The following is a 20,988-nucleotide window of genomic DNA, read 5'->3' on the forward strand; positions in this document are numbered from 1 at the left end:
TCTTAGTTCAAGGAAAGAAAGTCTTTGATCTCAATTATGGACCTTTCGTCCTATTTACTTTTCCAAAAAGCTTACATATTCTTTAACTTTTGGTTACTATTCAATCACTTTAATATAAGTTATAATATGTGTTACCAAGCAAAATACTTTTTATTGAACAGTTTAGGCTAAGTCATTTCCTGTTAAGTTACAAACCCAATGAAACTTTCATCACACCCTTCTTGCAAGGGCATTCAAATGAGCAACGGAAGTGGGTTTGCTCCGGTTTTTATTAGGCGGGTGTCAGGGGTTGTGCACCTCCGGCGCGGCAAAAAACGAGCTGTAATGAAAAGGGGCGGGACAATCGGCTTAACTTCTTCCGATTGACTTGGCTTACCACGCGCCCAAATGCGATCGCAATCGCAGAACTTACACTCGCTTATATTGTAATTGAAATGGAATCCAGTTCGGATCGGGGTGTGATTTGGGTCTGTATTTTGGAGGGGAGAGGACCCTGGCAAAGGACTGACACCCACATCAACTTTTTGCCTAATCGAATTATGCCGAAATCATCCAGCCACAGGCGAGGCATTTCACAATGCGTGCCACCAACTCATTAGGCGGGATGCCACAAAAAACCCAGTAAACAGAAGCTGCTCCCGATTTAGGAGCTGTGTTTTTGGGCGGCTCGTGCCTGGAGGTCAGTCTGCGGAAATGACTCCGGGGCAGAGTCTAGATTTCATGGTCATTAATGAGCGGTGTCCGCAGGAATGCGCCTGGGAATCGAGCAAAAACTCGGTCTTCGTGGCGTGGGCGCCCTTCTAATCTGAAATTAGTTGCCCCAAACCTGCGGCAAATTAACTGTAGTTTGTTCTTTTTTTTTTTTGCATGCCTTTGAGGAGCGAAAAAAAACGGAGCCTGGTATGGAATATATTTTCTAATTGCAGGGGCGGCCTAATTGAGGGTTCGCTTCGGGGCCCCCGTTCTTTGCAATCAGCAGATGCAAGCCGAAGGAGTCCCGAAAATTGTACGAAAAAGGGACAACCAGAAATTTATATATAAAGACAAAGGCGATTTCAGTGTGTGCGGGTCGCCAAATTGGCGCAGGTTACGCATGTGCCTCAAATCATGAGCATTGCTGCCACGCGATGATGGATGCAGTCAGGCAGGTTGCATTGCAGCCTCGCCTCGCCTCGCCTCCTTATTCCTTACTCCCGATCCTCGATTCTGGGTCCTCGATCCTGTTGCACCTTGCTTTACAGACGCGCGTGGCCCAAAACGGACCGAACAATCGGGCAATTTCGTAAACAGTTGCCGACAAACGATAAGATAAAATGATCTAAGGATCGTGTACCTTTTCTAGGAGTTGCACAACTAGCCGCAATTCTCTCCCACTCCAAAAAGGACTTGTAGGCGGACAATAGGCACGCGATTTTCGAGTGCCATAAAAATGAAATTGGTAAACTAGGACACTCGAGTGACTGGCATGTCAGAGCCAATTAATAAAAACGCAATTTCCACAAATCGAAATTTTTATGGAGTCTACAGGGTTTTATTGATCCCCCTAGAGCAGGACATTCCACACCTGCAGAGCCTTTGGATTGGGCGGGCCGATAAGCAAAATGAGCAATTACGGGAGGAACTCTGACAGGACTTTGCTGGAATTGTAACATTTTCTCACATTAAGGGACTCTCGTCCTGCGCTCCACTGAACCCTGACACACTGGCAAAATGGCCGCCCAAAAAGGAGGAGAGAGAGCTCGTCTGCCGGGCGAAGAAAGGACTCACCCTTAGAGTCCTGGCCCAAAAGTTTGCGTGATGAAGATGGGGCAGCAGCGGAAGGACGAGAACCTTTGCTTGCGATAAATTAAATGTCTGACATAATTATGGCTAAATTGAAAAAACAAGGAGAAAAGCAAGGAGCTGGCAGGCAAATAAAGGAGGGTAGGAGACATGGCACTTTAAGGACCCAGGACATTTACTGTGCCATAAAAACAGAAATTATTTGATCAAACACAATAAACACGCCAGAGACAGAGGCAAACACCGAAGCTCGAACCGCTGACAGGCTAATGATAGGATGTGCCAAAGGACATACAGATTATAGATTGGGCCCCTATAATCGATGCGGGAACAGGGTGCCCCAATTTTCGGTTAATAAAGACCCCAGGACTTTCAAAGCTCACTGAACTCGAACCCTTTAAAGTCTTCTCTTCGTCTTGAAAGTCCACGAAAGGGACCACTCTTGAGTGACCTAAGTTTATGATGGAAACTACCAACTACTGCAACTCCTTGATCTCACCTCTTCCACTTGTGTGTGACTGTAATTATGGTTTTTATGACTCGCAACGCCTCTGGAAACTGGCCAGCACACATCATAGAATCCAAATCAATTATACGCTTGTCTAGGCATCGAGCTTGCTCCGTTTCCTGCCCGCCGGCCCTGCTCCTTCCCAAGGATCGTTGTCGGATGTCGGTTCCCATATCCCAAGTACCAGGCCAGAAAAAGTGTTAAAGTAACCATAAAACTTTGGCACTTCGAGTCCATTGCTGCATCTGCTGCTGTTGCTGCTGCTGTTGCAGCTACTGATGCTGCTGCATCGTAATCGTAAAACGCGGAAAGCGTTTGCGTCCGCCGCTCTGCCTGCTAAATGCAATATTTTTACGACCCAGGCCAGTCAATCCCAGGGATTCAGTGAAGTTCGGGTTCGAGTCGCAATCACAATCGCCATCTCAAGCCCAAGTCCGAAACACAGGATGATCATCCAGTTCGTTGGCCCCTTTGGCGGTGGTCGTCTTGCTGGCTGGATAACTCGGCTGGCGAGGAGCAAAAGTCAAATACGGTAGCTCGACTAATTGAAAAATTAAAGTCTCGCCAAAGTACTTACACCGACCAGCAGTTGAGGCAGAGACGCCCACCGCCCATTCGTTCATAAATCTTTCGTCTTTCCTGGCTGCATCTCATCGCTGCTTTCTCACCTCCTTTTTTTTTTAGAGAGGGGCCACCTAGAGCTGGGTGACTAGTTGTCTTTCTCGACTAGGTGCGATCGCATCACATTCCTGCCAGCTTCCACCTTTCATGGTGTCCAACCCAAGGTGAATCCCTTCTGCTTTTGCTAATGTGGCAGTCTGCACACCTTGCCAAACACTTTAAAAAGTGAGGCCAAACCTCCCGGCTGTCGCTGCGATTATCGGATCGAAGGTAAACACAGGTTCTGGCCAAGACCCTTTCCCCTCCCCCTCCCTCCTCATGAGTGCCGAATTTGTAATGCTGCCAAAAATCACTTCTGGTTTTTGCCCACCTCGCTGATCGATGGGCGATGATCGGTTTCAGGAGTGTGTACACTTTATACCAGGTACTGGCCCTCTCAATGGGTATATTATGTTTATTTAGAGTTATGATACCGCCTGGAAACATATTCATAAATTATGGTTGCTAAGATTTATTTTAAAGGCTTTAACCCACCAGCCTTTAAAATAAAAGTTTATGTTATTTCTGACCATTTGAAAAACACTTAATAATCGATAATTTGTTTGGCTAAATAAATTACAATTTTATGATTATCTTTAAATACATATTGCATTGTAATAGTTTCGACCTTTTAAAAGTTAATTTGTGAAATTTAAGTAGAGGTTTAAAATGTATACGAGTACTCTTAATAGATCTACAAACTACTTACTTTAAACAAAATACATTCCAAGATATCTGTGGATTTTTCACCAGGTATTTAATAGTCTGCATAACAATTCTTAGTTCTTTTGCCAAGTTGCAGCTGCATTATACCCCAGATCCCCAGATACCTTTTTCTTCCCTTTTTGGCGTACTTGTAATTTGCTGACGAGCTCGATCCTCAAGGTGTGCAATCAGTCCGGGCGATCAGGCGAAGGGTTAGGGCTTAATGCACCCAATGGATCCAGGATAAAAGTGCAGTGCTGTTAAAAATTATAACTACATTAAGTGCGGCAACAAATTGCAGTCACTTGGGGCGTTTTAACAATGTCATTTACGCGGGGGGAGGAGGGTGGCCGAGTAGGTAAGGGGTAGATCCCAGGACCCACCCAGGTCCCTAAAAGAGGACTCGACTCTCGGGCCAACCATAAATTACCCGTTTAATGGACTCTCGATGCATTGTCAGTGCGAACAAAGCGCTACAAAGCGGTTATAGTCATAGTTGTGGTGTTGATTTTCTAATTTATTGCCTTATAAACATAATCAAATTCGAATCAAAACAAAACAAAGCCGCCACCCCGAACCCAAAACAAGCGTCGTGCTGAGTTTGCTGAGGATAATGATGACAGATCCGCAGAGCGGGCAATGGGATGATCGTCAAGGATGCTGGATGCCGAGGATGATCATCCCACCCCGATGCGGTTTACGCATCGTTGAATAGCCGGTTACCCCTACTCCTGCTCCGAATCCTCGGAAAACCGCACAGATTGCTGTTGTTTCGAGTTACGCATATGTCACCTTCGCCGATTGTCCAATTCCTTGTTGGCACAGCAATCGTTACGTACCATTTAACTGCGATTTTCGTGCCGTTGACATTCGCCATCCGCCGTGCGGTAATTGATGCGTCCAAGTGCGAAATTCACGGCAGGTGTTGTTCGGATTACCAGGACCAAGGAGTACGAGATGGATGGATGGAGTTTGAGAGGAGGTTGGGCCGCCGCTCATCGCCAGCGGAAACTTTAATGTTCGCACATTTGCAGCTCATCAATTTTCGGCATTATCCCGTCCCCAGCATCAGTTCATTCAACCTTCTTGTGGTCCATTTTAGCGCCGTCTTGTTGACTTAATCGCCGCAAAACAATTTTCGGCTGCTCCGCTTCTGACATGACCTAAACGCTTGTCGCCTAATGACGGGGCAGCTCCAACTGGCGACGGATGCACTTCGAGCTGGTCCAGGCCCAGGAGCTACCTGCCCGGTGCCGCCTGCTGCCCTGTGTCCGCTGCCCACCGCATTATTAAGCCATAAAATTGAAAACTTATTATAATTACATAAACGTACGCCTCGACGCCCCAAGCAAACCACATGATGCACGGAGGAAAAAGTTCTAAATAATGCAATACTGAGATTATTCTTAATTTGCATTCTGTATGGCAACCAAAAGTGAAACACTTAGACATGTTGTTCTGTCTAAATGATAAGTCAAAGGAAGGTTTTAAACTGGAAAAACGTATGGAACTTTGCAGTTATAATCCTACCTAATGTTTAAACTGAGAACGACAAAACAGGACCTGAGCTGCATTTTATGTTGTGGTAATCCTAGACTTCTAGAACCAGACAACATTTTAACGTCGGAATATTCAAAATGTTCCGTATTTTTTAATGGTTAAGCCCTCTAGGTTCTTGACTTAAATGTTGATTGTTTTAAAAGCTCTTGGAGAGTAATTTAAATTATTTATTTAAATGTTTTCGCTTGTAATAGGACAGTTAATCATGCCTAAAAAAGAGACAATGGTATCAGTGCTTAAATATGAATTAGTATAGGGACTTTTAAGTTATTAATTTAAATATACCATTTCTCTGAGTGTTGGGATGCGGATCGTTTTAGGGGGAAAGAAGCCTGGTCAGAATGTGCTTTTGACGCGCTTCGCAAGGAGTTCGAATTTGGAGGCACACGCATCTTGGAGAGTCTGCCGAAACTGCAGCTCGTTAACGACCAAAGCAGAACAGATTTTTCCTCCATTTTTTCAATGCCCGTGGCATAAGGTGGTGCTGAGTTTTCGGCCCGAGCTGGAAACATGCGGTCCGTCCACATTATCAACATTACCATTAACATTACCATAAAGAAGATCGGCACTGCACTTAATTGCTGGCAATTGCATCTGCTACGCTATTATTGAATACCAGTTAACGAGTATTGAAAGAAATATTTCAATTCGACCACACACGTAGACATCAGAGAACTGCAAAGGTTTTTTTTTTAAGTAACCATTTAATTTTCGGGTACAAAGGTTTTTTTGTAAATAAGCTGGGAAACGTTCTGTTAAAGCAATTTCCTTATTTCAGATAATAACGAAGGAGTAAATTTTAGAATGATTTTTAGTTTCGAATTTAGAAGTACTGAAACAAATATTGAATACTGAAAAAACCCAATTGTCTTGCGTTGCTAAACAACATTTATCTATCTGTTTTGAAAAGAAGTCTTAGAACCATGGTTCCATCGGTGAATGCATAACTCTATATTTGTATACAAGATTGTAGCTCTCTCTTTTCTAGAGTTACTGTTTAGTCAAGACTTAGTAAGGTAGCCAGTTAATCTGTTGGCAATTGCTTGTCATTCTATAATCTGACTTTTACTTTATTGTTTTTTTATCAAGGTTTAATTCAAGATCTCTAAAAAATGTTTAAGAAATCTTTATTAAATTCTTCTAAGTCTAATATTGCCAACATTTTTATTTTACAATTTCGGCAATTAATCTTTTAAACTCCAGATTAATTGGTAGATAAATGATCCGATCCCGTAAAAAAGCGCAACCACATTAGGTACGGAGTGGTTTTTAATTACTTACTTACCCGTTAAAATACTTACGTAATCTGCATTAATCGAACGCGCCTACTGCAGTTTGCATAATCGCGCCTACTTTGTGTATGGAAATAGGAATCAGATTGTCGGCTACGCTCTACGTTTTCTCTCATTCTCCCCATAAGTTGATATTGATTCTCGTTCTCTTTGATCGTAAAACGAATGACGTTGGCCACGAACTTGACTTTCGAAGAGCAACATTCTAATTGAATTCCGTGAAAGATTGAGAGGTTAGATCGAGGTAAAGTAGGTGTGCGTGCCACTAATTTATATCACTGTCTAGAGAGCAGGTGTGTGAGAATATCAGGGTGCTCAAAAGTGAGTAAGTCAAAGTAAGAATGTGTTGGTGAGCAGGTAAGAATTTGCTAGACTCTTATCAGCAAGCGGCATAGGTTGACTTAATCTACTTGATTCCACGCTGCTTACTCAAAATAAACAAACTATAGTTAGAACTCAGCTATTGTTATTTTTTAAAAACATAAACTAGATTTATGTACTGCGATTATTTTTAAGTCTTTTAAATTTTATTTAGGTGGCCTACATGTATGATTTATATTTATACAAACAGTTTTCTTTCGCTTGTAACAGGAAAGTTTGTATTGTATTAAGGTTTCAAATTTTACAGGCAGTAAATAATTATAGACAATTCAATAACATATAACCAATTAAAATACAATCATTTTCTAGTTTCCTCTAAGTTTATTCTTATATTATTTTTGTAAAATTTCTAGACCTCTCAGGAGGAAAACAAAGAATTATTATTTCTTATTTTGTAAAATGGGTTTTTGTCTTTCTGCTTTTGTTGTTATTGTCTATCACAGTACTAAGCACTCGACGGGGTCTACTTAAGTAAATTATGTCACTCTCTAAAGCTTGCACCTCCCCTAAAAACATTATTCTTCTGGCCTTCGGACAAAGACCTCCTTCATTTCGACATCAGCCTGGTCTTGAGTTTGGCGACTCCGTCCCGAGCGGAACTGCTCCTCGATCTCCAGGAGCGTGCGACGACGGGTCTCGGGTAGAGCCCAGTAAATGAAGACCAGGGCCAGCAAAGCCATGAACCCGAAGAAGATGAAACAGTTGGACATGCCAATCCTGCCCTTGAGATCGGGATAAGTCTTGAGCACCACGAAGGAGATGAACATGCCGACGGCCACCGTGAGTCCCGAAGCTGGACCCCTAACCCTTTGCGGAAAAAGCTCGGAGATCATGAAGAACGGCAGGGTGTAGAGGCCCAGAGTGCTCAGCACAATGAAGCCCACAATGGCCACCACCGGAAGGTAGGGAACTTCATTGAGGAACTTGATTCGACTGTGTCCGGCCAAGAGAAACATGCAGACGGACATGCCCAAGGCCGAGATGATGCCCGCCCTCCGGCGACCCCACAATTCCAGGATGTAGCCCATCGGACAGGTGGTGACCAGGCGGGCCAAACCAATGAGCACGGCACACATGAATGGATCGATCTCAATGCCCGCCTCCGAGGAAATTTGCACGGCGAACACGATGACCACGAAGATGCCCGTTAGCTGCTGGAAGCCAAACAGAGTCATCAGAATGACCAGTGGCTTGTGGACCTCCGGTTGCCTGAGACTCCGCCAGAAGGACTCCTTCACCTCGGTGTCCCGCTGTTGCAGGGATTTCTGCAGAATCTGGAACTCCTCCAGCACTTGGGGGTGTGTGATTTCATCTGAGAAAAAATTAGACTTTAATTCAATCCATAACACATGACACTTAAAAGCTATTTCATCACTCTAATCAATCTTAAGTCGTTGCCAACCATGGCCTTTTTAAATTTTAAATGCTAAACAAAACAAGAGAGAACGCTATAGTCGGGTGCCCCGACTATCAGATACCCGTTACTCAGGTAAAGGGAGTGCGAGGGAGATGGAGATAGAAACTTTGATCACGCATAACTTTTTAACGAATGGTCCGATTTGAAAAATTTCTTCTACATTTCGAAAGGTATTGATAAACACAATAAAACTGCATTTTTACTTTTCCGAAATATTTAAATTTTTAAAATCGTATATATGCGATTGTGGGCGTTAAAGGGGGCGTGGCACCTTTTTGAAACAAACTTGCGCTGCGTAGGAACTCCTAGAATCTGCATGCAAAATGCCAATCTTCTAGCTTTTATAGTTTCCGAGATCTCAGCGTTCATACGGACAGACAGACGGACAGACAGACGGACAGACGGACAGACGGACAGACGGACAGACAGACGGACAGACGGACATGGCTATATCGACTCGGCTAGTGACCCTGATCAAGAATATATATACTTTATAGGGTCGGAAACGCTTCCTTCTAGCTGTTACATACTTTTGCACGAATACAATATACCCTTTTACTCTACGAGTAACGGGTATAAAAAGATAAGCCAGTGGTAGGACAAATAAATAGGTTATCATCATTTGATTGCAAGACGCCACTTGACTTTGATTTGTTTGCAGTTATAAATAAATTTTACGTCTGACGTAGAACGATTTACAAAGATCTAGATATTCCTTTTTTATTTTGCACTCTGAAGGTCAAAGTAACTTTAATCAGTAAGTAGGAAGAAACTTACCCGATTTGTTAAAACCACGGAAGTAGTTGAGTGACCGCTTGGCCTCCGTCACCCGCTTTTTGGCCAGCAGCCAGCAGTGACTTTCGGGGAGTGGGAGGACGCAGAGCAGGGCCACCAACTGGTAGCCACAGCAGATCATGGCAATCAGTCGGAAGTCATCGCGGATGCAATACCCAATCCCGTAGAGAACTGTGATGCCGCCGGCCACTGAAATGGATGTGCCCAGGATAAGACTACCCCTCGTTTTGGGCACACTGATCTCGGCTGCATAAACTCCTGGAGGGGCACTGGCCAGACCCATGCCAATACCTAGAAAAGAATATAGGATAAATGATTAAGTTGTTACTACAGAAATAAATATGATTTTCTCTATCTGAATATATTGAACTTGGGTTCTCTGGGAATCCAAGTAATTCTTTAGTTTTTAAGAACAGTCATCGAGTGATCTTAAACTCACCCAGCATGAATCGTGATACGACGAGTTGCCAAAAGAAGGCTTGAGCGTTGCTTTCGCTGGGAGTGGCCAGTAAAATCCAGGCGAGGATAGTGAGTACATTGAGCACGATCAGGGACTTCTTCCTTCCGATCCTGTCCAGCAAGAAGCCGGACAGCAAACCGCCCAGCGGAGCCGATAGGGCATTTACCGAAGCGAACCAGGTGGCCTGGGAGGAGCTCAGATGCACTGGCTCCGTGTTGTCCGTCAGCTGGTGCAGTGTGGCGGTGGGGAAGGCCAAGGTCATGCCCGTGGAGATCACACCCACGTTGGCCAAGATGACGGCGACCACCTGGCGTCGCACTGCCCTTGTCTGTTCCCCAGGAGGTGGAGTCTTCAGCGGTCGATCCAATCCCGACACGATCCTGGCCTGCTTCTCATTGACTTCGTGGCCATTTTGCTGCAGGTTTCGATGCTGCTCATCCATTTCGTTGGTTGGCAGGTGGGATTTCGTCTTATCTCTGGTAAAAAAGAAGAGAGTTTTTAAACGGGAATGATTCTGATTTGCCATTTGCTGGCACTCTCACGGTGGGTAAACACTTCCTGCTCAGATAACTGGCCCTAACCCAAATGTTATTGCCCGTGCTCCACTAAAGGGCAATGCAAATTTACCACGCTATGCCATAGTCCCAAGAAAAGCAAACAAACAATTCATCAGTTATGATTACTCATTCGTTGCTTGCCTTTGCATATAACTTAAGTTTTATAAAGCTACTATAAAGTATAGGGTTTGCATATTTGCCCAGCTCAACTGCTTTATAAGAACACAATAGATTATGGCTAGACTTGTCTCTCTCTGTAACCAAGATAAGTATGAGAATCATATTTATTGCTAAAAACTCTAATTACACAGTGTTTAAATCACTAATGACATGGTAACCATAACAACCAAATGATGTTAGACTTTTGTTGTTTGGACAGTATTAAACAAATAACAATGAGTTTTCAGATAGGTATCCTACATAAAATAATGGCTTTAGTTTTGTTCCTATATTAATTTTTTCTTTTTTTTTTTTTTTTAGCCTGTAAAGTAGCATATCTTTGATTACAAAAACGTGGGCACCACCCAATAAACCAATAAACTAGTTTCCTTATTCGAACCTAACCGGATTACTCCTATGTATAATGACCTGTTGCACAAGGGTATTCGTAGCTTCGGTGTGGACATCTAACCTTCCTCTCCTGTTTTCTTGTTTATGACTTTTATAAGTAAGTCTATGAGATGGCCTTGCCATCGGCAGTTCGCTAATACGCGTACTAACATAATATATATGGCCGATAAGAAGTGCGGCGATTGTTGACCCTGTTCTCGCGATGTCCACTGGAAACTGAAAGTGGGACTGGGCCACAGCTGATTCCTCGACTCAGCGATCGTTTTGTTTGTGGATCGCAAGCTGAGTGCGTTGCTTTGATCAATCGATGCCAATTAAAACATTCAATGGATTCGCTTGCCAGGCAATTCCATTCGGGAGCACTTACTTCTGTATTCTGTGTGGATGCGATTAGGTTTTCACCGGATTCGACAACCTGCTGCCCAAAAATCCACGAGGCGGGTAAACAGGTTCTGTGCCGCTCACCAAAAAAAAAGGTCGTGACTCGAGGTGGATCCAAGATCCGAGTGGTACGTACACTGCCAAATCAAATGCTGCAAAGCGGAGCGGATCGGAGCGAAGCGAACCCGTCGACGGTAAAGCGCTGGAGCCAACTGAATGCCGCTTGCCACGTTGTTGGACCCCCAAACTACACGGATTTCATCGCCGCTCCTCGCTCTCTCTCTCTCTTTCCCGCGATAAAGCGGTTCGAGCAGCAGAACAACTACAACAACTGCCATATAAGAATCGTCATCCCGCCGATAGATTTGCGTTTTGTGTGTCATGATCGTTTTGATTGCTGATAATGGAAGAATACTGATCGGCTGGGACTTCTTGATTAGTAAAGGGTTGCCCAATTTGTCCCATATGGATTTTGTATCTCGTATCTCCTATACTTTTCGATCAGTTGCCAAGCTGTCAGATTTGCTCCTTATCAGTTTTTTGGTCGCGGTATATTAAGCGCCCTTTAAATAACAATAATGTTAAGTTCCCAAGGGGCCTTTGGTCGTCGATCTGGGTGGGTTAAGTCAATCTGCCTTATAACATATAGTACAGATACTACTTATCAGTCGCTCCGATTAACTCGTGGGTGTGGAGGAAGTCAACCCAAGAAGCGTTTACAATGGCAACACAGACTGCGCAGATTTATCTTATCGAATGAAAGGTATTTCGCCTTGCCTGCCGCAATATTTGTCGAGTACTGCAAAAAAAAGAGACAGTGGGGAAAGGAGGTGGAGAAGACTAATTGGCTTTGCCGAAATTGCTGGCTGTCAATTGGCCATTAACAATCAAAGTGATTAGATAGTGCTGATTAACGAAGGTGTTAGAGACAAATATTTGCTCGTAAAAATTTAAGTAAACCGAAAAACGAAAAACCGTTGGATAGTAGCATACAAGTTAGCGTTTGTCAGTTAATTTATGGGAATGGCATAGCTGTTAGTCGTTGTCTGTGAGCTATGGGCAGCACTGGCATTTCCACAAATAGCAGTGCTGCCCATATTGTCGATTTCTTATTGGGCCAGTTTATTTTTAGTATGACAAAAAGCTTATTGGACTTTGGCTTGTTTACATTTTACGATTTTATTTATTTAAAACATCTACATTTTACAATTTTATTTATTACTAATTAATTGTATTATTAAAAATTAATTTTTCAACGAATAAATTAAGCATAGTTGGTCCCCAACCAACTAATAGCGAGTTTTAATAATATATTATTACATTTGTTAAAATGCTTCTACAACTTCCATTTTAATGGATTTTTATTTTAAGTCCACCATATTGTGCAATAGTTAATTATCGGCCCTCTTTCTGCTTTCATGTTTTTATTTATTTTTGTATAAGCTTTTTTATTTGTTTATTTAATTTTTAAAAGATTATTGTTTCATATATTCTAACTAGAAAAAATTTGTTTGAATCATCAATTTAACCCACGTATTTTGAATCAAATTGCGCGCGCTTTTTGAGTTAGTGTGAAACTTGGGACCCTTTCGGATTTTGCGTTTTGTGGCAGAACTTGTGCTGGAATTCTAGAGTGCTCCCCGTGGGTCACACTGTGCGAATTCGGGAACGCGTACACAACACGGAGCGGAGTGCGCCGAGAAAAAAAGCGGAAAAGTCACCACCAGAGCGTGGAAGGGAAAAGGAAAAGCTGATAGAAAGGGTGCCCAAAAACACACACAGCCTGCATTCCTTGCGATTCTCCAGGACACACTCTATTTGGCTGCACTTTTCTGTGGATCGGAGAAAACCTGCGACATTCAAGAAGGATATACGTTCATGGTTTGCTGAGTGTGTTGCCCCAGGCTCTGTCACCTGGTCAGCCTGCCCGCCCCCTTATCCCTGTCCGGCTCCCCCCCTCAAAAAAATATATCGGAAACGGGGGATGAGCGCGTTTGTTTTTAGGCAGGTGTGCGTTTCCAAAACAAGCCAAAAATCGCAGCAGCCAAAGGCAGAATCAGCAGCAACAAGAGATAAAAGCTCCAGAGTCCTCAGCATAATTTAAATCGCAAAAATCGAAACGAAACGAAAACGAGAAATCGGCTCCTTCGTGAGAGAGCCCAGTGCATGTGTATGTGTGTCCGTGTCCGTGTGCAAGAGTGTGAGTGAGCAGCATCCTGGAAGCCAGAAAAAGACAGGGAAAATAACAAAAATATAAGGACAGACAGGCAAGACAGGCACATCATCTGAGTAGCAGCAGGAGGACTTACCTGGGAATGGAGGAATGCCAGCAGGAGCATTGTCGGGATCAGGATCAGGATTAGCCAGGCCAGCATCCTCCGATGCCACCGCATCATAGACATAGATACACACCCTGCTTTTGTCCAGGCAGCCAGCGACGCATAATGCAGTGATTGTGTATCGCTCGTCTCGTGTCTCGCGCAATCTCCCAGTCCCCAGTGACAATTAGCCCCTGGCCCCCGGCAATCCACCCTGCAATCGTCCACCCACATCAGCTCCTGCCCCAAGGACATCCATAGCCATAGCAATAGCAATAGAGGCGACCAGAACCACAGATCCCGGAACGCATCAAGATGACCACGGACTTTCTGTTCCCCAAGATAGCGGACTGCTCCTATGTGTCCTGTTACTGGTGAGTAAATAAACATATATATATTTGTATACAATATATATATATATATGTGGAGGAGTGGGGATACTATATCCCCTCGGGCAGGAACAAAAGCAACAGCTAACGACAGACGACAAACGAAAACAACAACAAAATGCGAACGCAGTGGGCCACGGAGATGGAAAACTTTTTCATTAGGCAGACCAAATCATTCACCCAACCTTCAGCACCTGAATATTAACACAGTGGCAGCGCAGCTAATGGCCATGATATATAGGATACCTCCCAGGGGAAGTCGAAAGCTGCAGAGAACACGGCTCAGCCTAATAAACTAAACACAGTGGTCACTCGTTATGTGAGAGATATTCTTTCAACAGGCTCAAATTTGGGGATTGAAGTTTATTATGATTGGGGTATCATTTATTTTTTCTAGAAATTTTATCTTTATATAAGATTAACAAAAATAGGTTAGATATATTGAATCAATAAAAATATTTCAACGTTTCAACAGGTAAAAATAAAAATGACATCGTATTAAATCGCTTTTATCCCATTTTGATTAATGTGGTGATTGTCTTTTTAAAGAATTGGTATTTATATCTAAATTAGAAGATCTTAATCGTTACTTATGCATTTTGAAATAACAAACAAGAATATTTAAATCACTAAAATCAATTATATTTCCATTCTTTTTTCACAAAGTTTAAAATCTAAGAAGTGTATGTTTTTTGACACCATAATAACCAACTTGTAAACGCAGATTTGTAGAGGATTAAACTGAAAATATTTAGAAGTATGACACTTTGAAATCGGATAAGTAAGAAAAGATATGGTCTTAGAACTACAGGTTTTTCGACACATTTTCCCACTGCGGTTCACACTTCTGTGAGTGATTATCTCATGCTTGGTCAGTCCCAACTGCCGAGCATTTCTTCTTTTAATTATGTATATTTTATTTTTGTGCGTTATCTCTTTTGGCAACAACATTCGCCACTCAGCGGAGCCATGTCCTTCGTCCTGTTTGGATGATTTTCATTATGCCAGCGCTTATTCCGTGCTCCTCCTCGCTTTGCATTCAAATTCGCTCATTACTCACTCACTCCTGTGAGTCCTGCGTCCCGGCATCCTTTTGTCACCCCCTCCTTATCGCCCCTCTGGCGTCCCGAGTTTGAATCCTGTTTCTGAGCATCCTGATGCGGCGCCGTTTGGCGCTGCGCAGCTCCAGAAATTAGGTCAAACGGTCATGTTTGCTAACAAGAAAAGCGTGCCACTGTGTTGGTGTGCTCCTGCACTAGTGTGTGTGTCCTGTATCTGTGTGAGTGTGTGGGGTAGGACGGGCTGAAGGATGGGGTTCGTTTTTATGGCCACATGCGAGAGGCGCGTTTCGACTATAAAACAAACGACCGACCGACAACAAAAACATTCGAAAAGCAAAGCAAAAATTAAACAAAATACATACCACACTATAGTGTACTATACTATACGATACACTACATATATGGTGTATGTTCATCATGTCCCCGCGTTGCTGCAATATTTAAAATGCTAATTGCAAAAATGGCGGCAATGGCATGGCGGCGACGGGCTCAAAGTAATGGCAACTTGGCAGGCGGTCCCCCGAGGAATCGGCGGCGCGGACTTGTTTATCCTGCCGCGTGATATGAGTTTTATGTTCCGCCACCCACACACAATCTCGCACAAAATAAGCGGCAAAAAAATATAAAGTAAAAGGCGCAGAGCATAAAAAAGTTTTTACACACGCACACCCATTTACATGGCCAGATAAAATGTCGTCGCGTTCTCTGACCTCATAACGCCCAACTGCCAAACAAACAACCCATCCAACCCAACCACCCACTATCCTCCACCCACCAACGCCCCCTTTCTCCCGCAGGACATGTTCATTGATTAATTCGCAACTGCTCGCGCACTCACATTTGCACTCAGATTCATCTCTCCTTCCAGGAAAACTCTGGAAAACCCACCGCTCTCGTTTTCCTTCGCATACACACCACAGCAGGCGCCATCTGTGGGCTGCGTGTTGCAGCGGCTCGCGAGTTTAGACACTGCCTTCTGGCATTTTGGCCAATGCACTGAGAAAAACCAGCTCAGGCCAAACATACCTTGAACCACTATCATTCTGGAGAATTTCTTTTATCTGTATTTATACTCTCTATTGCCAACAAAAAATAGTGTGTCTTATAGAGACTTCGAGTTAGGTAATGTTGATGCTAACTTTCTTTCGTTTACATTAATCCATAAAGAAATAAGCTTTAAAAGTAAAACAAAAATTATATATATATATATATATATATATTATATTGGCAAAGAGAGACTATAAGTACAGGTATTATTAATTCTTTCACACCAGGTCTTCATAATTTGATAGCTATAAAAGTTCGAATGTCCTTCGAGAGAGAAAATGGCGAAATATTATCTAAACACCATCATAATTCATTTTGAAATACAAAAGTAGTTAGGTGGTTTTAAATCACACCACCAATTCAGTGAAAGTCATAAAATGATTATCATATGTTAGCTTTTCTTTCTGTGTGGGTTTGGGAAAGCCTCTCCAATTGGGTCTCGGGTTGAACCACCCCACCACCAAGGAAACCCCTACCCTTCGCCCATTTAAAGCAATCTCTGCCTGGCGGCATTAATAACACCAGCTCACGATATCGCCGCGAGCCACTTTCAGTCGCGACTTTTGACCGCGCCACTTGAGTGGGGCATGCCACCTGACTCCTCCCTTCTGCCACTCGAAACCCCACGCCCCGGAGTCCTTGTTATACCTGTTACTGTTGATGTGGCTGCTTTTGTGTTGTGCCACCTAGTTTAATGCCCCAGTCGCATGCTCCTAAGGCCGCCCACCCCTCCGCCCATTCTTCCAACAGCCGAGCAACAATGTGTGGCAGTAGAATTGATTGGAATTTATTCGAAAGAGCCATAAACACCAAACTGGCAAGAAGCACGGGCCAAAAGTCAGCCGCGTGCCGAGCAAAATCGATTATTATAATGCCAAAGAGGCGGCCTGTTGCTGATAAAGGTTAGAGTGGGCTGGGCTGGGCCACTTGACATTTCGTGCAGGGATTAGCCCCGGACTGGAACTCAGACTGTGACTAAGACTTGGACCAGCTAATCTTGCTCCTAAGCAGGGCATCTATCGATTGCTAAGACTGTGCCTCTGTTTTTGCGTTTTTGCGCCATCCAGCGAGGAGAACGTGTGGAAGCTCTGCGAGCAGGTGAAGCGTACGCGGCCCGAGGAGCTGTCCAAGTGCTACGCCGTCTTCGTCTCCAACGAGGGTCGCACCGTGCCCCTGTGGCGCCAGAAGGCGGGACGCGGCGACGATCAAGTTGTGATATGGGTAAGTGGATGCGCCACAGAAGTGGGGGAGCTAAACCGATTCTGAATCAATCAAAATGCTGATCAAATCTAGAAATAATAAAACAAATCATTAAGAAAGGGTTGTTCACGTTGCAGCACTCAACATTTTAAGGCAGCCGCTGCACCGTTAACTACCAGCTTTGATAATTTAAGTTGAATTTGAAGTATATAATTATAATTATAAATAAATCAATGCAAACTTTACTTAACTTGTGATTAAATAGTTAAGAAACATACAAGAGGAAATTACAAAACAATTTGTAGTCTTCATTACATTCATGTCTTAAATGTAAAGCATATTGATTACTTTGAAATTAGGTTGCTCTCCTAGAACATATCTGTAAATTATCATTCTATACATTACCACTCAACTTCAGGACTACCACGTCTTCTTCATGCACAATCCCTCGCTGAATCGCTGTTTGGTGTTCGATCTGGACACCACGCTGCCCTTTCCCACATACTTCCACAAGTACGTGACGGAGACGTTCCGCTCCGATCTGGCCCTGCGACCGGAGCACCACAGGTGGGTACTTTGCAGGATCCGCAGGGGGAATCAGACTGCAACTGTTTCCTTCACTTCCGATAGATTCTTCAGAGTCATACCCGCAGACACATATCTCATTGAGTTCTCGTCGGATCGGCGTCACATGCGTCGGCCGGATGGCAGTTGGATCAAGCCGCCGCCCTCATATCCACCCATTCTCTCGAACAGTAAGTGCTTAAGCTGAATATCCAGAGGGACTACTGACCTATATCCTTTCTACTCCCAGCCAACATGCACTGTCTGGGGGACTTCATCTGCATGAGCGCAGGAAAAGGTCCTGGAGCGGTCTACAGCCTCTCGGAATTCGTGCAGAACTTCTACAAGTCGCCCCATGTGATGGCCCAGAACAACAAGTAGAGCAGGGCTCCAGGATCGGGGATCTACAGTCCCGACATCCCACAGATGCATAGTGCATCCTGAAACGCAACCACATCCAAATGCAAATACAAATCCGTATCGAAATCGTTTTGTCGTTGTCGTTACCAGACAGTTAATTACCAATTGCATACATATACATACATACATATACACGCGAACATATAAATATATTTATGATAATGTATTTTTGTATTCAGGTTAACAGAAATCAAATGCAGAAGAAGGTTAAAACGCTGGCGCCACGCAGCTATTGGCGTTCATTTGCATTGAACTTCGATTCTAAAGAAATTATAAATCTAATTATACATTTTTTTATTGTACGTATTGTATTGTATTGTATTCGATAACAGCAAACACACATATATGAATAGCCGAGGGCAGAGATGAGATTTTTATTCGTTACTCTACTCCAAGTACTTTTTGTAACTCTAAACCTAAACCTAAACGAAATGGAAAAGCACCAATTACGAGTAAACAAGCCGGCCGGCGGATATCTGATCGGATATGCGTTGCGTCGATATACATATGGATATGGATATGGATATGGAAATACTACCACTTTGCATACTACGCTACGCTCTCGATTCTGTAATTCAATTTTTGGCTAGGCTCAAAGCTAACCCACACCTAACTCTAACTCACACTCTACTCTAAACTAACGTTAACGTCGACTCTAAGCGAAATCGAATTCGAGTTCGAGGCGGTATAATTGCATTAAAGCTTGTTAACTTGTTTTACCGTGTTTACACTAATTACGTACTCGTACCGCAATTATAATTGTAATTCGAATATTATCTACTTTGTATACAACGGAAACCAAACCAAACCAAACCAAATCGAATCGAATCGATGATAATACTGATAATGTGTATTGTATGTTTGTATCTAGCTAGTTTTTGTACGGTTTGTATGCCCGAGGATCCTCAGTCGAATCCGTATTAGTAGCCGCCACGCCCACTCCCACTCCCACTCCCGATCCGAAAAATCGAAAAATCCGAACCCCGCTTAGCGTTGATTTCGATATATTTATCGTATCGTTTCCCCGTTCGATTAATGACTTGTGACGCGCAAAGACTGATTCATTATACGCTCTACGGTAGCTGCAGCCCTACTCCTCCAAAATAAAATCCCCATCTATCCTATCCCTAGAGTGTCCTTCTATAGGTGTCACTTCTTTCGATTGTTTGTTGTCCGGCTTCCAAACTTTTTACACTCGGATTAGTTAACGAAACTCGCATTTATTTTTGATTCACTGGTTTACATTGATTTTGGATTTGTATAGAGGGGTTTTTACTCGACTTGTACTTGTACGGGGAATACCATATAGACATATGAATATATATAACATAAACGAGGATGTATAAAAAATAAATGCTGTGCAAAAGTCTCAAAGTTAAACCTAAACTCTTAATTATACAACTCTAGCAAACAACCAAAAACACGAAACGTTTCTTAATGTTCTCAATGTATCTGCGATTAGATAGATACCTATACATATATTTATACGATTACCTTTGAGTTGTGTTTATCGATGGCTACTTTGGTCAATCGGAAATTGTTTATCGCAAGAATCGAGCACCAAGCATGCGATTACAATTAAGTGTGTAAAAATCAATTATAAATAGACACTCGCATAGATAGAGCATACTTATCGTGTAACTTGGCATTTGCGCCGCTCTTTTTCTCTTCCAATTTTCTACTACAACCCGATAACATGGCATATTAACAATATTGGGCAGCTCGCGCAAATAAATAGATATTTAACGGGCAGATATATATATATATATAGCTGTAAGCTAATCATTAAGTTTTGGCGCCAGCGCGAGATCTGCGCGTCTTTTTACTCTTTTTTACATAAGCATATATTTAACTAAAATGAATCGCAACTGAGCATAAATGCAAACAATGAGAACCCGCAGCCGACTTTGATTCAGAAATATCTGTACCAAAGGGAAGATAACCTCCGATAGCAGAAGAACATTTCAGATCAGATCAGGACAGGCTAATTTCTCCTCCTCCTCCATCCGAAATCCGCTTTGAACCCCGATAGCTGAAAGTGGTTTCAATTCCATGGGTTGTCCCTCGAAAAACCCTCGAAATTCAAGACCCCCTCCCACACACCTTAGTTGAGAACTAGGATTTACAGCAGATTCCACGCTTTATTGGCCTACGCCTTTGTTAATCTATTTATCTATTAATTATCCAACGTACCAACTATCGATCGTACTTTTGATTGTTATTGTAACATATTTTTGCAACTCCCTAGTATTTATACGTGCATACATAAAACAAAACAAGCGAAAAACCAAAGTCAAACGAAGCAAGAAGCAAATGTAATAACATTCAACTTATGGATCAATGAATTATGATTGTTCTCTCAATTCTGCAAATTTGACGCGCTAATGGAAAACCAATATGAATACCACTTAAATTAAAAATACCGATCAATAAAATATTCTTGAAATTGCATTTTAAAAACCCATGTGTCCTGTTAGTTGTTTATTTTTTTCTGAATTTATCAGGAATTCCTTATGCTGTGGACAATGGGGAAGTCCCAAATTTTTCACAGATTGTGTTGAGTGAATTTCCAGAACCGGCTTTGTAAACATTTGGTGGCGTTGTTAACCCTCTCCTTGAAAATTGGTGGTATTCTGCATTAAAAGCATTATTTGTTTTGCCATTATATTATTATCACAGTAGTTTTGTTTAATACATAGCTCTGAACAAAATAATAATAATCATATTTAGAATATTTACAATATAACCAAGCATTGTTTTTTATTTATCTCCAAGGTTCAAGCATATTAAGATTCTTTAATATCAATTGATTTTATCTTTTCTTTTGTGGTCAAAATTCAAGTATCAATTGACTTTTTGGCATTTATAGATTCTTATTCAGATTTATAATTTAATTATTTTTTTATAGCTATGAAAATTAC

General features: G+C 42.5%; 2 protein-coding genes across 3 annotated transcripts; one reads left to right on the forward strand and one right to left on the reverse strand.

The window, feature by feature from the left end:
* Positions 1 to 7,189: 7,189 nt before the first annotated feature.
* On the reverse strand, positions 7,190 to 11,267 carry LOC108048878 (facilitated trehalose transporter Tret1). Of its 2 annotated transcripts, none has more exons than XM_017129817.1 (4): positions 11,205 to 11,267; positions 9,540 to 10,036; positions 9,083 to 9,391; positions 7,190 to 8,200 (listed from the first exon to the last, which is right to left on the reverse strand). In XM_017129817.1, exons 2-4 carry the CDS (start codon positions 10,000 to 10,002, stop codon positions 7,404 to 7,406), a joined length of 1,569 nt encoding a protein of 522 aa, XP_016985306.1. In that variant the 5' UTR covers positions 10,003 to 10,036; positions 11,205 to 11,267; the 3' UTR covers positions 7,190 to 7,403. The 2 variants fall into 2 exon arrangements, with proteins under 2 accessions (XP_016985306.1, XP_016985305.1); XM_017129816.1 differs by having other exon boundaries at positions 11,055 to 11,267.
* A 1,433-nt stretch (positions 11,268 to 12,700) lies between these two features.
* LOC108048881 (protein N-terminal glutamine amidohydrolase) lies at positions 12,701 to 18,907 on the forward strand. The gene is made up of 5 exons (XM_017129822.2): positions 12,701 to 13,760; positions 16,951 to 17,104; positions 17,502 to 17,650; positions 17,714 to 17,838; positions 17,898 to 18,907. Exons 1-5 carry the CDS (start codon positions 13,702 to 13,704, stop codon positions 18,026 to 18,028), a joined length of 618 nt encoding a protein of 205 aa, XP_016985311.1. The 5' UTR covers positions 12,701 to 13,701; the 3' UTR covers positions 18,029 to 18,907.
* Positions 18,908 to 20,988: the final 2,081 nt, after the last annotated feature.

Source organism: Drosophila rhopaloa, unplaced genomic scaffold (assembly GCF_018152115.1).
Source record: "Drosophila rhopaloa isolate 14029-0021.01 unplaced genomic scaffold, ASM1815211v1 contig_115, whole genome shotgun sequence".
Lineage (NCBI taxonomy): Eukaryota > Metazoa > Arthropoda > Insecta > Diptera > Drosophilidae > Drosophila > Drosophila rhopaloa.